Genomic DNA, 17,924 nt, shown 5'->3' with positions numbered 1-17,924 from the left:
TTGTTGTGTTTCTGGGTCTCTATTAAGAAAATTTCGGCCTGTGCCAAGGAGACCTAGAGTTTCTCCTATTCTATCCTGTAATGTTTTCAGAGTGTCTGCTTTGACTATGAGGTCTTTGATCCATTTGGAGTTGATTCTGGTGCAGGGTGATATATAAGGATCTAGCTTTAGTTTTCTACAAGTAGTTAACCAATTTTGGCAGCAGCATTTACTGAAGAGGCTGTCTTTCTTCCATTCTGTTTTTTTAGCTCCCTTATCGAAGATTAGATGGCTATAGGTCTGTAGGTTCATTTCTGGGTTTTCAATTCTATTCCATTGGTCCTGAGGTCTGTTCTTATGCCAGTACCAAGCTGTTTTGATTACTATGGCTTTATAGTAGAGTTTGAAATTTGGTATTGATATTTCCTTGAAGAATGAGGTTGGAATTTTGATAGGTATCGCATTGAATTTGTAGATAGCCTTGGGAAGTATTGCCATTTTCACGATGTTAATCTTTCCAATCCGGGAGCATGAGAGTTTTTGCCATTTTCTAAGTTCTGGTTTGATTTCCTTTTTCAAGTTTTTAAAGTTTTCATTATAGAGGATGAAATTATTTTTTATTTCACCTTCTTATTGGTTAGGTCTGCGGTTTCTCTGCTGAGTTTTTGCCGAGTTGATCTGTCTAGTGGGGAAAGTTGTGTGTTGAAGTCCCCAACAATTAATGTCTGTGGATCTATGTGGGATTTAAGGGAAAGTAGTGTTTCTTCGAGAAATTTAGGTGCTCCGTTGTTTGGTGAATAGGTATTTAGAATTATAATATCCTCCTGAAGGAGAGATCCCTTAATTAGTATTTAGTGACCTTCTTTATCTCTTCTCAGTAATTTTAATTTGAAGTCTATTTTATCTGATATTAGGATTGCAACTCCCGCCTGTTTATGGGGGCCGTTTCCTTGGTAGATTTTGTTTCAGCCTTTCACATTGAAAATGCGTTTGTTTTTATGGGCAAGATGTGACTCCTCAAGGCAGCAGGTAGAAGGATCTTGCTTTTTAATCTAACTAGACAGTCTCTGTTGCTTAATTGGAGAGTTATATCCGTTAATGTTAAGGGATAGGACTGAGAGGTATTTGGGAGTTCCTGCCATTTTATCCACCTTCTTGGGGGCTGCGGCAACTGGGTTCTTCCTATGGTTCTTGGATTCTCAGTTTAGGTGCGGTTTATTGGCCTTTATTGTGGTCTTGTTGGTTTTCTATGTGTAGGACATCTTTAAGAATCTTTTGTAGGGCTGGTTTGATGGAGATATATTGTTTCAATTTTTCTTTGCTATGGAAGGTTTTCATTTGACCTTTGGTTATGAAGGAGAGTTTAGCTGGGTACAGAATTCTTGGTTGATAGTTGTTTGTCTTTAGGGCATGGCATACATCATTCCAGGCTCTTCTTGCTTTGATTGTCTCTGCGGAGATATCTGAGGTGATTGTAATTGGTTTCCCTTTAGAGGTGATGGATCTTTTCTTCTTGACAGCTTTAAAGATCTTTTCCTTGGTCTGAATTGATCCTGTGTGGATTATAATGTTGACAGTGGGATGTCCTATACTGGTCTGGTCTATTTGGAGTTCTAAAAGCTTCTTGTATCTGAATAGGCCTATCTTTTTGCATGTTTGGAAAGTTCTGTGCTAGGATCCAGTTAACCAAATTTCTTAGACCATTAACTTCTGTTTCTAGGTGCTCCTCTACACCCATTATCCTCAGATTAGGCCTTCTGATGGTGTCTTCCAAGTGTTGAATAGATCTATCATATTTCTTGGATTTGTCTTGGATTGTTGTATGTTCTTTCTCTATAATATCTAGGCTGTCTTCAATCCCCAAAATTTGATCTTCTGCATGGTCTAACCTAATATCAAGACTTTCTACTTTGTTTTTTATTTCTTTTCCTTCTAGTTGGTCTGCTTTGATGGCTTCAGATTCTTTGTTGGAGCTTTGCTTTAGATCTTGTATGAACTTCTTTACTTCCTTAATTTGGTGTTCAGTGTTTATTCTCAAATCGCTTAGTTGTTTGGCTATGGTTTCCTTGAACTCCCATTCCTTCTGTTGGGTTCCATTCAGCATTCCCTTTGTGGTCTCCCTGACTTCTTTCAACTCTCTGTTTATGGATTCCATGAATGCCTTTAGTGATCTTTCTGTATTCTCATCTCGCTCTCTCAATTCCTGAATTACTCTTTGATTAGCTTCCTCATCTTCACGCAATTCCTATAGTTCTCTTTGAGTGTTCTCAGCCTGCTCACGTGATTCCTGACTTTCTCTTTGAGTGTTCTCAGCCTGCTCACACCATTCCTTTATTTCTCTTTGAGTGTTCTCAAGCTGCCCATGCAATTCCTGTATCAATCTTTGAGTAGCTTCCTCACGCTCATAATATTTCTTTATTAACCTTTGTTTTGCCTCCTCTCTCTCCCTATCACGCTCATACAGAGTCCTTTGCAGGTTTTCAATCTTTTCATTTACCATGTTTACCAGTAGTGTTTGTAGAGCTTTTGGGGAACTCTCCTCTGGATTATCCATTATCTGTTCTGTCCCCTGATTATCATGAATAGGAGTTATGATACTCGGACTTGCCATTTTTCTTGTGTTTTTCTGGGTTGCTCTGCCCATTTAGGATGCAAATAACACCAGTTTCATGCTATCACACTATTTTAAGGCAAGCATCAACCAAAGTCTGTAGCTGCATAGTCAAAAGTCTGCAGATACAATCTAGTTCAACAGATTCAACATTAACCAACTATATATTAATGGGCTACAAACCACAAAGAAGAATTTGGCAAACAAATTATTAGGTTTAGGGAGAGATGTGTATAAAAATAGGAATAGAGGGATGTGGAAAGGCAGAGCGAGAGTTAACTAAGTCCTAACCTGAAAGCGGGAAATAGGTTGGGTGGAATGATAGAAGAGAGACAGAAAAAAAGAAGAAAGAGAAAGAAAAAAGACAAGAAAAAAAAGAAAAACAAAAATTAAAAATTAAAAAGTGCAACACTTAAAAATTATTCAAAATTGAAAATGCAATATTCAGAGAAGAACGTGGATAGAATAAGAGAAGGGGAGGGATAGAAAGGAGATGTGAAAAACTTAAAAATAAAAATGCTTAAAATATTATATAGCTGTAAAGAGGTAGTACTGCTATTAAGGAATTTAAGTCTAAATGGTTTTAAATCGAGTAATAAATTTCTGGATTAAGTGTGTACACAATGGGGGCTAAGGTCTAATAATCGACTACGGATATATCTGAGGATGAGCAGAACAGCAATTAATCACGCAAAGAAGAATGAAAGAGAAGAAAAAGTGAAAAGAATGAGTAGGAAAGAAAAAAGAAGGATAAAAAGGTCAGTGGAGCTAAACAACAAAAAAGTTTTTTTAAAAAAGAAAAAAAAAGGAAAAAAAGAAAAAAAGTACACATATACCCCTAATATAAAAATTATAAAAGGAAGAAAAAAAAGTTAATAGAAAACAATTTTTTTAAGTTAAAAATTAAAAATTAAAAAATGTTTTAGATAATTTTTTTTATAAAAGGTACAAAAAAAAAGTTCTTTGACTTTTTGGGGGAGGGTAGGAAGATCTTGTATATCCCTTGTGTCCATAACCAGTCTGTTGTTGGAGTCTCTGGTCTACTAGTGGTGTTTGATTTTCCTGTGTCTTGGATGGTTTCTTAAGTCAGTTTGTTTGAGTAGGCAGAAAAATGCTCTGCTTTACCCAGGATTTTGTGATCCTCCTCCCAGGGTAGTTCAATGGGAGGGAGATCTGCTTTGAGTATCACAAAAGAGGGAGGTGGCTGTTACCTCTAGTTTGGAGATGCTGTGATGAGGCTAGGTTCTGGGTAGAGTTGAGGCCTTTCAGCAGACAGCAGCTTTTCCCTGAGGAGCTAGCTTCTGAGAAACTCCCAGAGCCCAGCCTGGAGCCTTTCTCAGGGTTTATGTTTACTGAATTTCAATTGATTGTCAGGGCTGCTGTAGGGAGGGGCAACCTGTGACTCTGTTTACCCAGTGAAGAAAGCCACTCCTGGGGCTGGTGGCCAGGGCTGGTCACTTTTCCCTGGATGGAGCTGAGCCTGGCAGGTCAGGTTAGGTCCCTGTGTCCTGCTAAATGACTCTAGTTTTCTTCTAAGGCCTGAGTTGGAGATGGAGATCTCTTTTAGTGGGAGGGGGAGAGATGGCCTTCCCTCCTTTGCTCCCTGAGAAGGAGTGAGGATGTCAGGCTTCTACTCATGCCAGTCTTGGTTCCTGGGTTGGGTCGTCTCTGGTCTGTGAACTGCAGGATGAAGATGTTTGCTCCTTGTCGGTTCTTGCTGGTGTTGAGTAGAATCTGCTTGTCTGCCACGTCTGGCTCCTTCGTTCCAGACTCTCTGTGTTGCAGGTATGGTGGCTACGGCCGCCGCTGCACTGGTAAGTTCTCAGATCTGTCTCCTTGCCTGGATTTTCCCTCTCTGGCCTAACTCTCTGTCCTGTGATGGCACACTTGGTGTGATTCTCTGGCTTAGGACTGTTCACTGGAACACTAAAACTGCTTTCCGTGTGAGAGCTTGTTTAGCCTCTAGCTTCTCCTCCACCGTCTTTCCGGAACTCTTTCCTTTGAACTTCTTAAGTGGTTGTGTGTGTGTGTGTGTGTGTGTGTGTGTGTGTGTGTGTGTGTGTGTGTGTGTGTGTGTGTGTGTGTGTGTGTGTGTGTGTGTGTGTGTGTGTGTGTGTGTGTGTGTGTGTGTGTGTGTGTGTATGTTAGTGGTATGGTTTATTTTTTTCATGAAAGTGTACCTTTCATGTATAGTCACCTTTCTGTGGAAGGAGCTCAGCTTTCATTGGAAATACATAGGAGTCTAAAACTACCAAAATCTAACATAGTGTATATACTTTTGTCTGATAATTAGTGAATGGGTTAAAACAGTCAGATATCAATGGTTTATTTCATGGAATATTTTTTCTATTGCGTTTTTAGATAGGTACTTTGAAAAGTAGCCTTACCTGAAAAACCATATTAAGCAAAGCAAGCCTGGCCCAAAGAAATAGAAGTTTCATGGCTTCCCTCATTTGTAATAACTAAAATATGTATATGATATTCTTAGCTGGAGATCACAATAGCCCAATCTCCAGGTACATAGGACCACATATAATGAAGCATATCAAAATGAACTCCAAGAATTGGAAACAAGAGATTCTTATTATATCCTGTGTGCAGTTTCTATTTTTCTTTTTGTTTTAGTTTTCTGTACCCTTTGTCTTGTATATAAGCTTATCTGATCCATGAAAGGAAAAGAGAATCACAGAATCAGCAGGACAAGTATGAACTAATGCAACAGTGATACACTAGAACTGTGTTGAAAATGAACTTTACAACTTGGGAGAGGATAGGGGAGTGGGAGTGGTAAGTGGGAGAAAATGAGAGAAAGGGGTAAGAGTGTTTACAAATAAATGCACTCATTATCTTACTTAAGTAACTGTTACCCTCCTGATTATCACCTTTACAATAAATGAAAAAAAGAAAAAAGTAAAGTAACATTACCTATAAGAAGGATTATATTTTTAATAGTCTGTGTTCATGATGAAATTTGCTGTAAGTTTGTATTAGGTTTAGGGCAGTACTTGGATTATTTTGGAAGAGAAGGGGTGATTGACCCTAACCTGAGTTCTGTTTACTGTTTATAATCTTTTAGTTTGTCTGTATGCACCATCAGCTCAGTTTATAGGAGGCCAACAAGCTTCTCTGAATTTAACCTTATGTTACTAGAGAACGAAACTCCTTAAATAGATTAAATAGAAGATTCATTATAGTAATTGATTAATAAGAACTGTTTCTATGCAACGAGCTTAGCACATGAAACTATTCTGCTCCTGTGAATGCAGTTGATAATGGTATCTTTTGTTGTAAGATTTGGAAGATTATATTAGTGCTTCATAAGTTAACCTTTAAGCCTTGTAGCATGGTAGACATTAATGAGATTTCATGTTAAATTTTATGCTGGGAATTGTTGATATGGTTTTGGGCTTAATCTGTTTCTGTTATTATACACTCTAAATTAATTAGCAGTATGCCACTATGACTATAAAAAGTGTCAGTAGTAATTATTTAGGAGTAAATTTTGCCTAACCTCTTTTTTTTTCTTTCCTCATTATAAGAAGTTGAAAGAAAGCTATTTTCTCATTAACAAGTCTGGCTATACTCTGATCCTGATAGACCACCCCCAAATTAAATTCTTATTCTGTGATCCAAATGTGCCTTTGATTTTACTTTCTTTTTTATTCTCCTGAGGAGAGAAATCCTTTCCTTACAGAAAATCTTTTTATCACATATATTTCTGAGTATATAAATTTCATTTATATTCTGAATAATTTTTACATTTCATATGCTTTAAATTTCCTATCTGGAGCTAATGCATCTGTATGAACAGAGTGAAACTCAGGCTCATTTTTCAAATAGAATAAGGTTCTGTGTCATGCATTTTGATACCTTTCCATTTGTCTGATTTACCTGTGAATGAAGTCATTCTGAATAAGTGCCATATTTCCTACCATGTTTATATATTTAGTTCTATACTTAGGTTAGTTGATGACATTCAAATCATTCAGTACGCCCTCTCAATTAAGGAGATTTTCAAGATGAATAGGAATTGAAAATGTGACATGAAATCTTATTTGAATAACATTTACCTACTCTCGACACAACATTAAGCTTTCAATAGTGTAGTTTCAAACATTTAAACAGTGTAGTAAAACCAGACTGCTTACATTTACTTTAACTCCACACTCCTGAGATTCTAACATACTTTAAGGATATATAATAATGAATAGATAGTACTTTAGGTGTTCTTAGATAGCTCACTTTGCAGTTGGAAAGACAAACACACAAGAAAATCATATTATGGAAAATGCATGAAAAGTATCTATGTAATAAATTAACTGATAAAAGAATGTTGGATAACATCTTAACAAAAATACATACCTAATAAAGAATGTGTATCCAGAATACTACATGTAATGTAGTATCCAGTTCCTACATGTAATGACTAAGATGGACAAACAGCAGAAGAATAGGTAAATAGAACATGTGTTTCTCAATAGAGGGTATGCAAATGGCCAAAAAATACAGGAAAGGCATTAAACTTCATTAGTCATTGCTGAAATGCTAATTAAAACCAGAAAAAAAAAAACATTATGTGTGGAACACTAGCTGCAAGGGACCCTAATGAATGTCTTCTTTAGTTTTGTAACGTCTGGCATCAGAAAGAAAATTTATGAGAGGCCAGAATACATCTGAATGAGCCTATCTGCAGGATGGGAAACAATGTAAATCCTGCCAGTTTTTATTTATACCTGCATTGCAAACAATTACTTTTTATATGTTTGATGCATGCACAATTTAACATGATTTGTCCTGTCTTAATAAATCACTTACTTTTTTCAGTTTTACTTTCATAATGAATATTACATTGATCAATATTGAATTAATGGTTTATGCATTCCTTAAAGTCCATAGAAACCATTAGAAACTCTGGCATTTTAAAACAATTTAGAATATGTGAGTAACCTTAACCTTCAGGTGAATAGAAAAATTATGAACATTGATTAGTTTAGTTTAAGTATGGCTTTTTTAAGAAGTAAGAATAGAATTTATTTCAGTGTGCTAATGGGATATATTATTTAGTATTACAATGAACTTTACAGCTTTTAAGCAATGTAATTGGTAATTTTATAGTACTCAAGACAGAAATCTGGCAGGCCAGGCTGATCTCTTTTTAGAATCTTACAAGGACCAAATCAAGACACCAACAATGCTGTGTTCTTTCCTGCAGGCTCTGTAGAACTTGTTTCTGTGTTTACTCATGTTTTTGGCAGAATTTAATTCCCTGTGGTTGTGGACTGAGGTTAGCTGTCACCTGAGGGTAGTTTTTAGTTACAAGAGTTGGTTTATGGTTCCTGTCTTCCATCTTTAAGGCCAGCAACTATTTATTGAGTCTACTCATGCCTTCTTCTATGGCTTCTCTGTTCCACTCTCTGACTCTAGCTGAGAAGTTTTCTGCTTTAAAGGCTCATGTGATCAGCCTAGTCAACTCAGATGTTTCAGCATAATCTTCACAACAGATCTGTATCCTTCATCATATCTGCAAAGTCCTGTTGCCTTGTAATAAAACCTATTCATAGGATCTAGGGATTAAAAAGAGGATATCTCTGGGGACCCACAGTTTTGCCTACTGTAAATGGCAACTATGAAGTTGATCTGAAGAAATCTTAGGACTTTTTAATATGATTATATCCTGGTAATTATTGAGCACATACTTTTTTTTTTTGTTGTTTTTACATGTGTAGAATCTTAATGTTATATTGAATGAAATAGCCAAACTAAGCTGTCAACTAAGCTCTATTAGTAACAAAGAATCAAGAAGATTATTTGGAATGGAAAGATTAAGCCTTAATTTTTCTTTCATTTATGTATAATACTTTAAAAAATACTTAGAACTAGGGAGACTTTGTAAGTAAGAAGTTGTTTTAGTAGAATACTTCATCTGTAGATGTGGTCTTTGCCATTTTTCTTAAAAGACTATTAGTGTATGGTTATTGTCCTCATAGAATCTTTCAAGAAGCGAGTTAGGATTTTTGCTTATTCCTTCAAGATTGGCAAGAGATTTCCCATAATATATCTTTTAAGTACTATTAATCATCCACTTATTTGGATGAAAAATCATGTCTTCTAATAGTGTTGAAATGTGGATTATTGGAATAATCTACTTTTGTCAGGCTCACAGAGACATTGTTTAAATGAATAATTTATTCCTTAATTAGCATAAATAATAATGTTAAAATTTGTGTGTTAAGAAACAAGCATGAATTATTAGATTATATAATACAAAGAGCACATCACTTTCCTCATAAATATTTCTGAAAATGGGTTGTGATTACTATTACAATATTCTATGATTCTTTTTCTATCTTACATTTTCTTTTTTAAGTGGCTTAAGGAGAAACAGTATGCTACTGGTGCTTAGTTTCACATTAATTTTGTTACTAGTCAAGATTAATTTTTGAGTTTCTCTATCTTCAGGGCAGTCACACTATCTCTGTCTGCTCTGTTCTTATTAATGCATCCTTTTGCTCTGTTCATTTTTTCTTTTTCATACAGGATGAAGTGAGTGCTCTGGGCAATAATTCAGCTGATCTATTGCACTGGACCACTGCCACTACCATGAAAGTCCTTTCCAACACTACGACCACCACCAAGGCCGTGCTGCAGGCTGTCAGTGACGGGCAGTGGTGGAAGACATCTTTGGCTTACCTCCGGCCCCTCCACGTAAGCAAGGCGTCCTTCTTCACAGAATCAGCTCATTACTACCACTTTTCATCTCTTTTCACCATTGAATCTTTGATTAATAAAACAGCATCTAGACTGGGCATCGGTGGCTCACGTCTGCAATTCTTGCCACTCAGGAGGCTGATATGTGAAGATTTCAGTTCAAAGCCAGATCAGGAGCAAAAGTCCATGAGACCTTTTTCTCAAGTTAACTATCAAGAGAAAAAAAAAAAAAAGCCAGAAGTAGTGCTGTAGCTTAAGTGGTAGAGGTCTAGCCTTGAGCAATAAAAGTTCGGGGACAGTGCCCAGGCCCTGAATTCAAGCCCCAGGACTGGCACATGCACAAAAATGGCCCAAAGTCATCTAGGCCTCTCATCAGATCTATCTCATACATAAAATATACTCCCATGAAGGATTTACCAGAGATACTGATACTCTTTGGGTAAGGTTTGTTTATATACGATAATGAAAATTTAATGAGATGAAAAAGAAAAGGATTGTATCAAAGTTTGCTTTTGCTCTATTCCCAGAGACAAGTACTTGGGGAAAAGTGTTAGTAGTTCAGCTGGGGACAGCTGAGCACTCTTGTTTTGGTTCTGGAAGGAGAGATCAAAGCCAGCAGTAGAGCAAATGAGTTCGTTGCCTTCTTCAAGCTACTAAAACTTTTTGAGGAGGGCAACATGTCAAAGTAAGGTTTTAAGAAGGTTACACTGATGGTAAAGCGCACTCATAATTTGTGTAACACTGATTGCTTCATTGATGTCAGTCTGACCAGGAATATCCGCAGGCAGTGTATGGTGAGTTGAAGCGCTGCTCGTAGAAAACAGCTATTATTCTCAACTTCTCTGCTGAGTACGGTGTCACTTTGACACCCCTGCTTTTGGTCACTGAAAGCCTATCAATCAGTCTCTCCTGAAATCAGCCTTTTCTCCCTCTCTCTTGTTGCTTCTTTTTTCTCTCTCCTTCCTCCCTTGTTGGTCTATTTTTTTTTTTTTAAATCTATTGTTCTGTTTAGGGGCAAGAATTTGGTGGTGCTTATCGAAAGGGAATTGTAGCCAATGAAGATCTAGAAAAACAAGGCTGTCATCCCTTTTATGAATCCGTCATCTCAAATCCCTTTGTCACTGAGGTAAGGACAATATGCCTAAGCAGATGTATCAGACTGTCGTGTTATTGTAGCTGTGTGCTGTGGCTCATACCGCCTAGCTACTTAGGAGGCTGAGATCTGAGGATCGAGATTCAAAGGCAACCTAGGCATGAAAATCTATGAGATTAATTTCCAGCTAATCAAAAGGCTGAACGTAGAGCTGTGACTCAAATTGTACAGCACTGTCTCTAGCCTTGAGCAAAAAAAAAAAAGGCTCGAGGATAGTACTAGAACCTGAGTTCAAGTCCTACCTAGGATGGCCACAAAATAAAATAAAACTCGGGCTGGGAATGTGACTTAGTGGTAGAGTTCTTGCCTTGCATACACAAAGCCCTGGGTTTGTTTTCCTCAGTATCACATAAACAGACAAAGCTGGAATTGGTGCTATGGCTCAAGTGGTAGAGTGCTAGCTTGTAGCAAAAGAAGCTCAGGGATAGTGCCCAGGCCTTGAGTTCAAGGCCCAGAACTGGCAAAAAAAACCAAAACAAAACAGAACTCAGATTGTCCTGAAAATATACTTCTTTGGCTTGGTTTTTTACTCATGTCCATTGGTATATATGTATTGATTGATCGTGGGGCCTGAGCTCTGGCCCAGGTGCTGGCCCTCAGCTCTTCAGCTCAAGGCTAGCACTCCACCACTTGAGCTGCAGTGTCGCTTCTGGCTTTTTTCTTTTCTGCTTATGTGGTGCTGAGGAATCGAACCCAGGGCCTCATGCATGCAAGGCAAGCGCTCTACCACTGAGCCACCTTCCCAGCCCTGTTTATTGATTTTGTGTATACCACAACATATGAGATAATAATCTATTGGAAATGTTAGATAAAATAATAATAATATATAATACGAAGTTTGTATTCAAGTCACTGGGAACCATAAAATCCTACAATTGTATTTCTAAGAACATGGTCTTAGAAGAAAAGTCAGCCAATTAAAGGTGAAACTGCTGCTTTGTCTAGTCAAACGTGACCTATGACACCTACCAGCATGACTCTGTGGAAAGCTTCGCAGAAGTATTACTGAGAACTGGAAAACTGGCAGAGGCTAAAACTGAAGAAGTGTTTCCAACAACAGAAGGTAAGAAAAGACAGTTTCTCAAAAGAGTGGAATTCCTGAGTTAATGAGAGTTAGAGAAATAAGGAAATCCTGAGTAGTTTTTAATTGGCTAACTTGACATCATCATCCACTCAAATCATCTATTCATAATTCAGTCTACTTTTTGAGAAGTTACTCTTTTTTGTACCCTTTATTGCTGATTTAAAAAGATAGCTAATTGTCTTTAACTTGCTCATTATGTAAAGTGAATATCATTCTGAATGTTATATCATGCTCAATAAATAGAATGTTATATCATGCTCAATAAATAAATATTTCATATATATATATATATATATATATATATATATATTTTTTTTTTTTTTTTTTTTTTTTTGTCGGTTGTGGGCTTGAACTCTGGGCCTGGGCGCTGTCCCTTAGCTCTTCAGCTCAAGGCGAGCGCTCTACCACTTGAGCTACAGCGCCACTTCCAATATTTTATATTTTTATGCTTTACCAAATCTAGACCTGTAGTTGATCTTCCCTTGTAGAATTTTTGAAAAAAAAAGTATGTTAACCAAAGATAATTTGCCACCTGCAGTTTTTTCCCCCTTTTCTCTCTTTAGTCTCTTTTGTTCTCTTCAGCGTTCTGGGGTAGGTTTCTTGTCTGTTTTTGTATTTGTTGGTGATGATACTGGGGTTTATAGGTGGGCATTCGACCGCTCGACCCAGCCTTAGTCGTTTCCCCACCCTTTATAGTTTTCAGATAAGGTTTCACCTTTAAGCGTAAATCCTCCAATGTATGCTTCCTGTTGCACTAACTTTTTTATTGGTTGAGACAGAGTCTTGCTTACTCTTATTTATTTTGTAACATCCTGGAGCTTGAATTTAGGGTGCTGTCCCTGAGCTTTCTTGCTCAAAGCTAGTAGTCTTCTACTTAGGGCATAGCTCCACTTTCAGCTTTGTAGTGGTTAATTGGAGAAAAGAGTTTCACCAACTTTCCTGCTTAGGCTGGCATTGAGCCACAATCCTTAGATCTCAGCCCCCTGAGTAGCTTGGATTATGTCTATGAGCCACTAGCACCTGACCAAGTCTTGCTTTTTGCCTGAGTTAGCCATGAACTTCAACCTGACCTCCTAATCTCTGTTTCCTCAGTAGCTCAGAGTACAAGCATGAGCCCTTTATGCCTGGCTTTTCTATCTTTCTTTTATCAATTACTTCTTTTTTTATGCTGCCTTTCTTAATAAATACTTATGAGTCAGGGACTGCTGAACATCTAGTTTTCTGGTCTGTATTCCAGACAATCAGTGATTGAGGAGATGAAGAAAACAAAAGTTTTCCTACAAGTATTATCTACAACTTCAAGTTCTATATAATACTGAATACCTCCTAAGTGCCAATTAGCCAGGATAAGGCTGTTCAGACCTAACAGCACATTACTGTGTGAAGCAAAATTCAGGAAAATGTATATGGGAATAGAATTGCTATTTTCCCTCAAACTAGGTGCTGTAACTTGTTTCTAAATGATTATTTTGTTTAATCAATTGTGTGTGTGTGTGTGTGTGTGTGTGTGTGTGTGTGTGTGTGTGTGTGTGTGTATGAGAAGAGAATAGATATGACTTTCCCATCCTCTGTATCCCTAGAATACTGAAGTTCTTACAAAGTATTCCATTTTTAATTCATTTCTGAGATACATGTTATTCTACCTCTTATTATTTTTTGACCAGAGTATATTTCACAGTTAGAGTATATTTATTTTCTCCCTGCAAAAAGCTATTAAGTCATGATATATCTTATAGTTGATACTGGCATATATGAAGGGTATACTACACTATTCTTCTTTTGCTTAATTCTTCTTGTTTTGTTTTTGTCAGTCATGGGGCTTGAACTCTGGGCCTGAGCACTGTCCCTCAGCTTTTCAGCTCAAAGCTAGTGCTCTACTACTTGAGCTACAGTACCACTTCCAGTTTTCTGGTGGTTTTTTGGAGATAAGATTCTCATGGACTTTCTTGCCTGGGCTGGCTTTGAACCATGATCTTCAGATCTCAGCCTCCTAAGTAGCTAGGATTATAGGTGTGCCACTGGCGCCTGGCTTTGCTTAATTATTCTTTATTCTCTCTATTTTCATTGTCTTAAAGAACTTGCACTTATATCAAACATGACATATTTAGGATATGAAACATAGGATATGAAACCTTAAAAATATACATTTGATGTGTTAGTACCAATTTATAATTTAGATGGCTAAGTACATGTTTGTGAATCTGAGTATGTGTCATTACAAAGAAGAAAACTAGTAGAAGCATGTGGTTAAAGGTAGATAGTCGATGATTTCTTGGAACAGACTACAGAATTTCAGACTTATTCTTCAGGTTATTAAGTCTTCTATGCTTTTCAGAGCTGAGTTTGGAGACATATTTCAAGTACTTAATTATATAAGGCCCATGAGAATGACATATTTGGAGATTATTAGCGCTTCACTTTTCCTAGGCCCCTTGGCATACTCAACAACCTGGCAATCAACCAGATTGTTTTGAGAGGTGTATGACTTGAAATACATATACTTGATGAGGTATCAGGGCTTGCTTCCTTGGCTCACCTCACATCCATTAGGTATTGAAGGAGGAGTGGTCCTTGAGCCACCTGTGTGCTAGTTATTGTCCTAGGAATTTAGAAGTGGAAGAAAAGCAGGCATGGCACACACCTGTCATCTCAGCTACTCAAGAGGTGGAAACAGGAAGATCAAGTTTCTAAGACCCCCCAGCTTAGAAACAAAATACAAAAGCAGAAGGGCTATGTGCATAGCTCAAGGGATAGAGTTCTTGTCAAAGATGCTTCAGTCCTGGGGCTTAATCCCTCCTATTGCAACAGCAACAACAACAACAACAACAAAATAAGAGGATAAAGAAGATGCACTGAGAAGAGGAGGAGGTGGAGGAGAAGGAGATAGGAACTGAGCATGTGCCCTTCCTTAATCTGAGCTCAAGTATACATATTAGTTTTTGTAGTGTCTGTGAAAGAGTATAAATGGATTTTTCTTTTCTTCCCCAGTGCTTTTCCAAATTATCTTTTTTGAAACCCAGATTTAAAAGATCCTTCAGGGACACAAATCTAAGCCTATTGAAGAATATTTTCAAATGTTACTGAATGGGAAAGTATTTCAGAGTTAAGAAAAGGTATATTGTATATCATTTAATATGCTGTGTACCTTGAATACAGGGGAGATTTTAACCATAATCGTGCTTTTTGTTTACATTTGAGTTTCTTTATGAAACATTTTCTTTTGAATTGTGGAATGAATGAATGACAGAGATTATTATCTTTGGATAATGTTAATATATTTGGAAAAGATATCTTTGGCTATTTTGTAATAACTGCCAGAAACTCAGTAGAATTGAAGAGTGTCACACATTAACTGACTGAAATTAAAAATCATGTCACAAATGTGATTACTGACTAGGTTGGAAGTAGGTTATATATCAAATTAAACTTCCAAAAGTGATCTGCCTTTTAGACTCTTTTTTTTTTTTTTTTTTTGTCAGGCATGGGGTCTGAACTTTGGGCCTGGGCACTGTCCCACAGCTCTTCAGCTCAAAGTTCGTGTTCTATCACTTTGAGCCACAGCATCACTTCCAGCTTTTTCTGCTTATGTGGTGCTGAGGAATTGAACCCAGGGCCTCATGCATGCAAGGCAAGCACTCTACCACTGAGCCACCTTCCCAGCCTTCTTTTTTTTTAAAAAAAATAAAGTTGATGACAAGGTTTTTATGGGGACTACCTAAATTGATCATTATTTATTTAGCTAAATGAATGATTTAATGACCAATGATCTCCAAATCAATAATGCTGGCAACTTTTCTTTGTGAATTTAGTTCTGGAATATAATGTGCTTTCCAGAGGCACCAGTTTTACACAGAATTAGTGCTGGAAGGCTTAGGCATAGATTTCATCCGATTTTGGCTCTCTGACTAGTTTAAAAATGTATTATATTCAAGTGTTAGAAGTAGCATTGCAAATTAACCTCAACCTGCTCAAAGTAGGGCAGGACTTTTTTTTAAATATAAAGTATATATTTAAAATGGGGAAATCTTGTGGATTCTAGTGAAACCTGTGTGTAATGAGTCTTACTTTTCATCCCTTTTGTGATTTTGTCAAATGTTACTTCAAATGTTACTTCAAACTGAGTGGCTTGCTATGTATAGGAGGTGATTTCTTTTTTTTTTTAAATCGGTCATGGGGCTTGAACTCTGGGCTTGAGCACTGTTCCTGGGCTCTTCAGCTCAAGGTGAGAGCTCTACCGCTTGAGCCAGAATGCCATTTCTGGTTTTCCAGTGATTTATTGGAGATAAGAGTCTCACGGATTTTCCTGCCTGGGCTGGCTTTGAACCGCAATCCTCAGATCTCAGTCTCCTGAGTAGCTAGGATTATAGGCGTGAGCCACCGGCGTGACGCCCAGCTATAGGAGGTGATTTCTACTTTGTAAGAATCACTGAGTCTCAGGGACACATGCTAGGAAAGTTTTTGTTGTTTTTTGAACCCATAGCCTTGTATTTGCTCAGCTTGTTTACTCGGTTGGTGCTCTGCCACTTGAGCCACCAACCCAGCAAAGAGTTTAGATGCCCAGGGATAGGGATGATAGCTGTTCCTCAGCCCCTCAGTCAGTTTCTTTTAAAAATGTATCTTTTTTCCCTTCCCCTCCCCAAATTAGAAAAGTGTATATATAAGATGCAGGGCACCAGAATCAAATACAGTGAAAACAGGGGTTATACCTTGGGGGAGGAACATACCAAAAAATCAAAAAAATCACATAGTACATTATAAGTACGTTAAAAACAATAGCAAGAAAGAAAAAACCACTTGTGTCCCTGTCTTGGGGTTCATTTTGTTTTTCATCATCTTATATGGTCATATGTATATAGCTTTTGACCTATTTAACAATGAGATGTACAAGACACTCTGTTGAAAATGAACTTTACAACTTGGGGAGGAGGGAAGGGTAAGGAGTAGTTGGGGAGGTGGGAAGGAAGGGATGGTAAGGGAAAAACAAAGGAGGAGGAGGCAACAATGCTCGATAGGAAATGTACTCTTACCTTACTCATATAGCTGTAATCCCTCTATACAGTATTTTTTTTGGATGGGTAAATAGATAAATTTTTATTATTATTATCTTAAAGTAGTTGTACAAAGAAGTTCCCATTCTACAAAACAGTATATGAGTACAAAGTGTCTGACAACATTGCCACCATCACAATAAAAAATGTATTAAAAAAAAAAGTTCATCTGTTAGTTGGGAGGGGCCCTGGGCTAGGCACTCTGGTTGAAGAGATATTAATGAGCTGTAATCTTGGGTGGAAGAGAAAAAGCAGTCAGGAGTGCTTTGGCAGCAATTGTGTCAAAGACCAGCAGGAAGGTTTAATCCCCACCCTTACAGCTGGTGTCCTGCCAGAGGTGGTTGTAGGACACCCGCCTGTCTTCTAGTCCTGGAGCAGTGTAGTGTGGCCTGAAGCTCAGCTGGCAGAGGCTGAAGACCAGGCATGTATAATTTGTCCTGAAAGGCACTTCCTTTGGGGATTAATGATTGACAGTGTAACATTTGACATGGTTGTCAGAGTGGAAATCTTCTTTTCTTCTCCCAGCATCTTATTAAGAACATCTTAAATTCATAGAAAAATTTAAAACTTTAAAAACATTTACACTGGGGCTGGGAAGGTGGCTCAGTGGTAGAATGCTTGCCTTGCATGCATGAGGCCCTGGGTTCGATTCCTCAGCACCACATAAGCAGGAAAAGCCGGAAGTGGTGTTATGGCTCAAGTGGTAGAGTGCTAGCCTTGAGCTGAAGAGCTGAGGGACAGTGCCCAGGCCCAGAGTTCAGGCCCCATGACCGACAAAACAAACAAACAAAAATTTGCATTGGTATTGATCTTCCTTAGACCTTCTAACTAGAGCCCACCATTTTTACCATACTTACTATATATACATATATATTCCATTTCTTTTGTTCTCTATACATCTACCCATTCCAACTTACTTGTTGGTTTATTTCAGTAGTTGCTAACTCCAGGATAGTTTATCTGTGACACTATACACTGTGATTGTCTTCAACCAGTTACTATTCATTGAATTTTTATTGTTATTATAAAGGTGGTATACAGAGGGGTTACAGTTATGTAAGAAGTCAGGTAAAGAGTACATTTCTTTTTGGACAACGTTAGTTACTCTTTCCCTTGTTTTCCCCAGTTTTTCCCTCTCTTTATTGATTTTGTATGAAATAGAGTTTATAAACAGTGAAATAGAGAAATTATACAGCTGAGTTAAAAAAATACACCACCAATGTGACCCTTCACTTAAGACATAGAAAGTTACTATCACCCTGGCCTACTGTCAGTCCTTCCTCCTACCTCCTCAAAAGTTCCCTAGGCTCTGATTTTTCCCTGCTGCTAGAATCATTCTGT

General features: G+C 37.6%; 1 protein-coding gene across 1 annotated transcript in view; it reads left to right on the top strand.

Annotated features, from left to right (window-relative positions):
- The window catches only part of Nbas (NBAS subunit of NRZ tethering complex), a 285,029-nt gene that overhangs the window by 161,597 nt on the left and 105,508 nt on the right, over positions 1 to 17,924 (top strand). The window contains exons 36-38 of the mRNA XM_070025017.1: positions 9,128 to 9,295; positions 10,311 to 10,424; positions 11,397 to 11,514. Of these exons, the coding sequence (XP_069881118.1) occupies positions 9,128 to 9,295; positions 10,311 to 10,424; positions 11,397 to 11,514 (400 nt within the window). The remainder of the gene's footprint in view (positions 1 to 9,127; positions 9,296 to 10,310; positions 10,425 to 11,396; positions 11,515 to 17,924) is intronic.

Source organism: Dipodomys merriami, unplaced genomic scaffold (assembly GCF_024711535.1).
Source record: "Dipodomys merriami isolate MVZ:Mamm:240054 unplaced genomic scaffold, mDipMer1.0.p SCAF_17, whole genome shotgun sequence".
NCBI lineage: Eukaryota > Metazoa > Chordata > Mammalia > Rodentia > Heteromyidae > Dipodomys > Dipodomys merriami.
The sequence above is the reverse complement of the archived record's forward strand: the minus strand, read 5'-3'. Positions and strand labels throughout refer to the sequence as shown.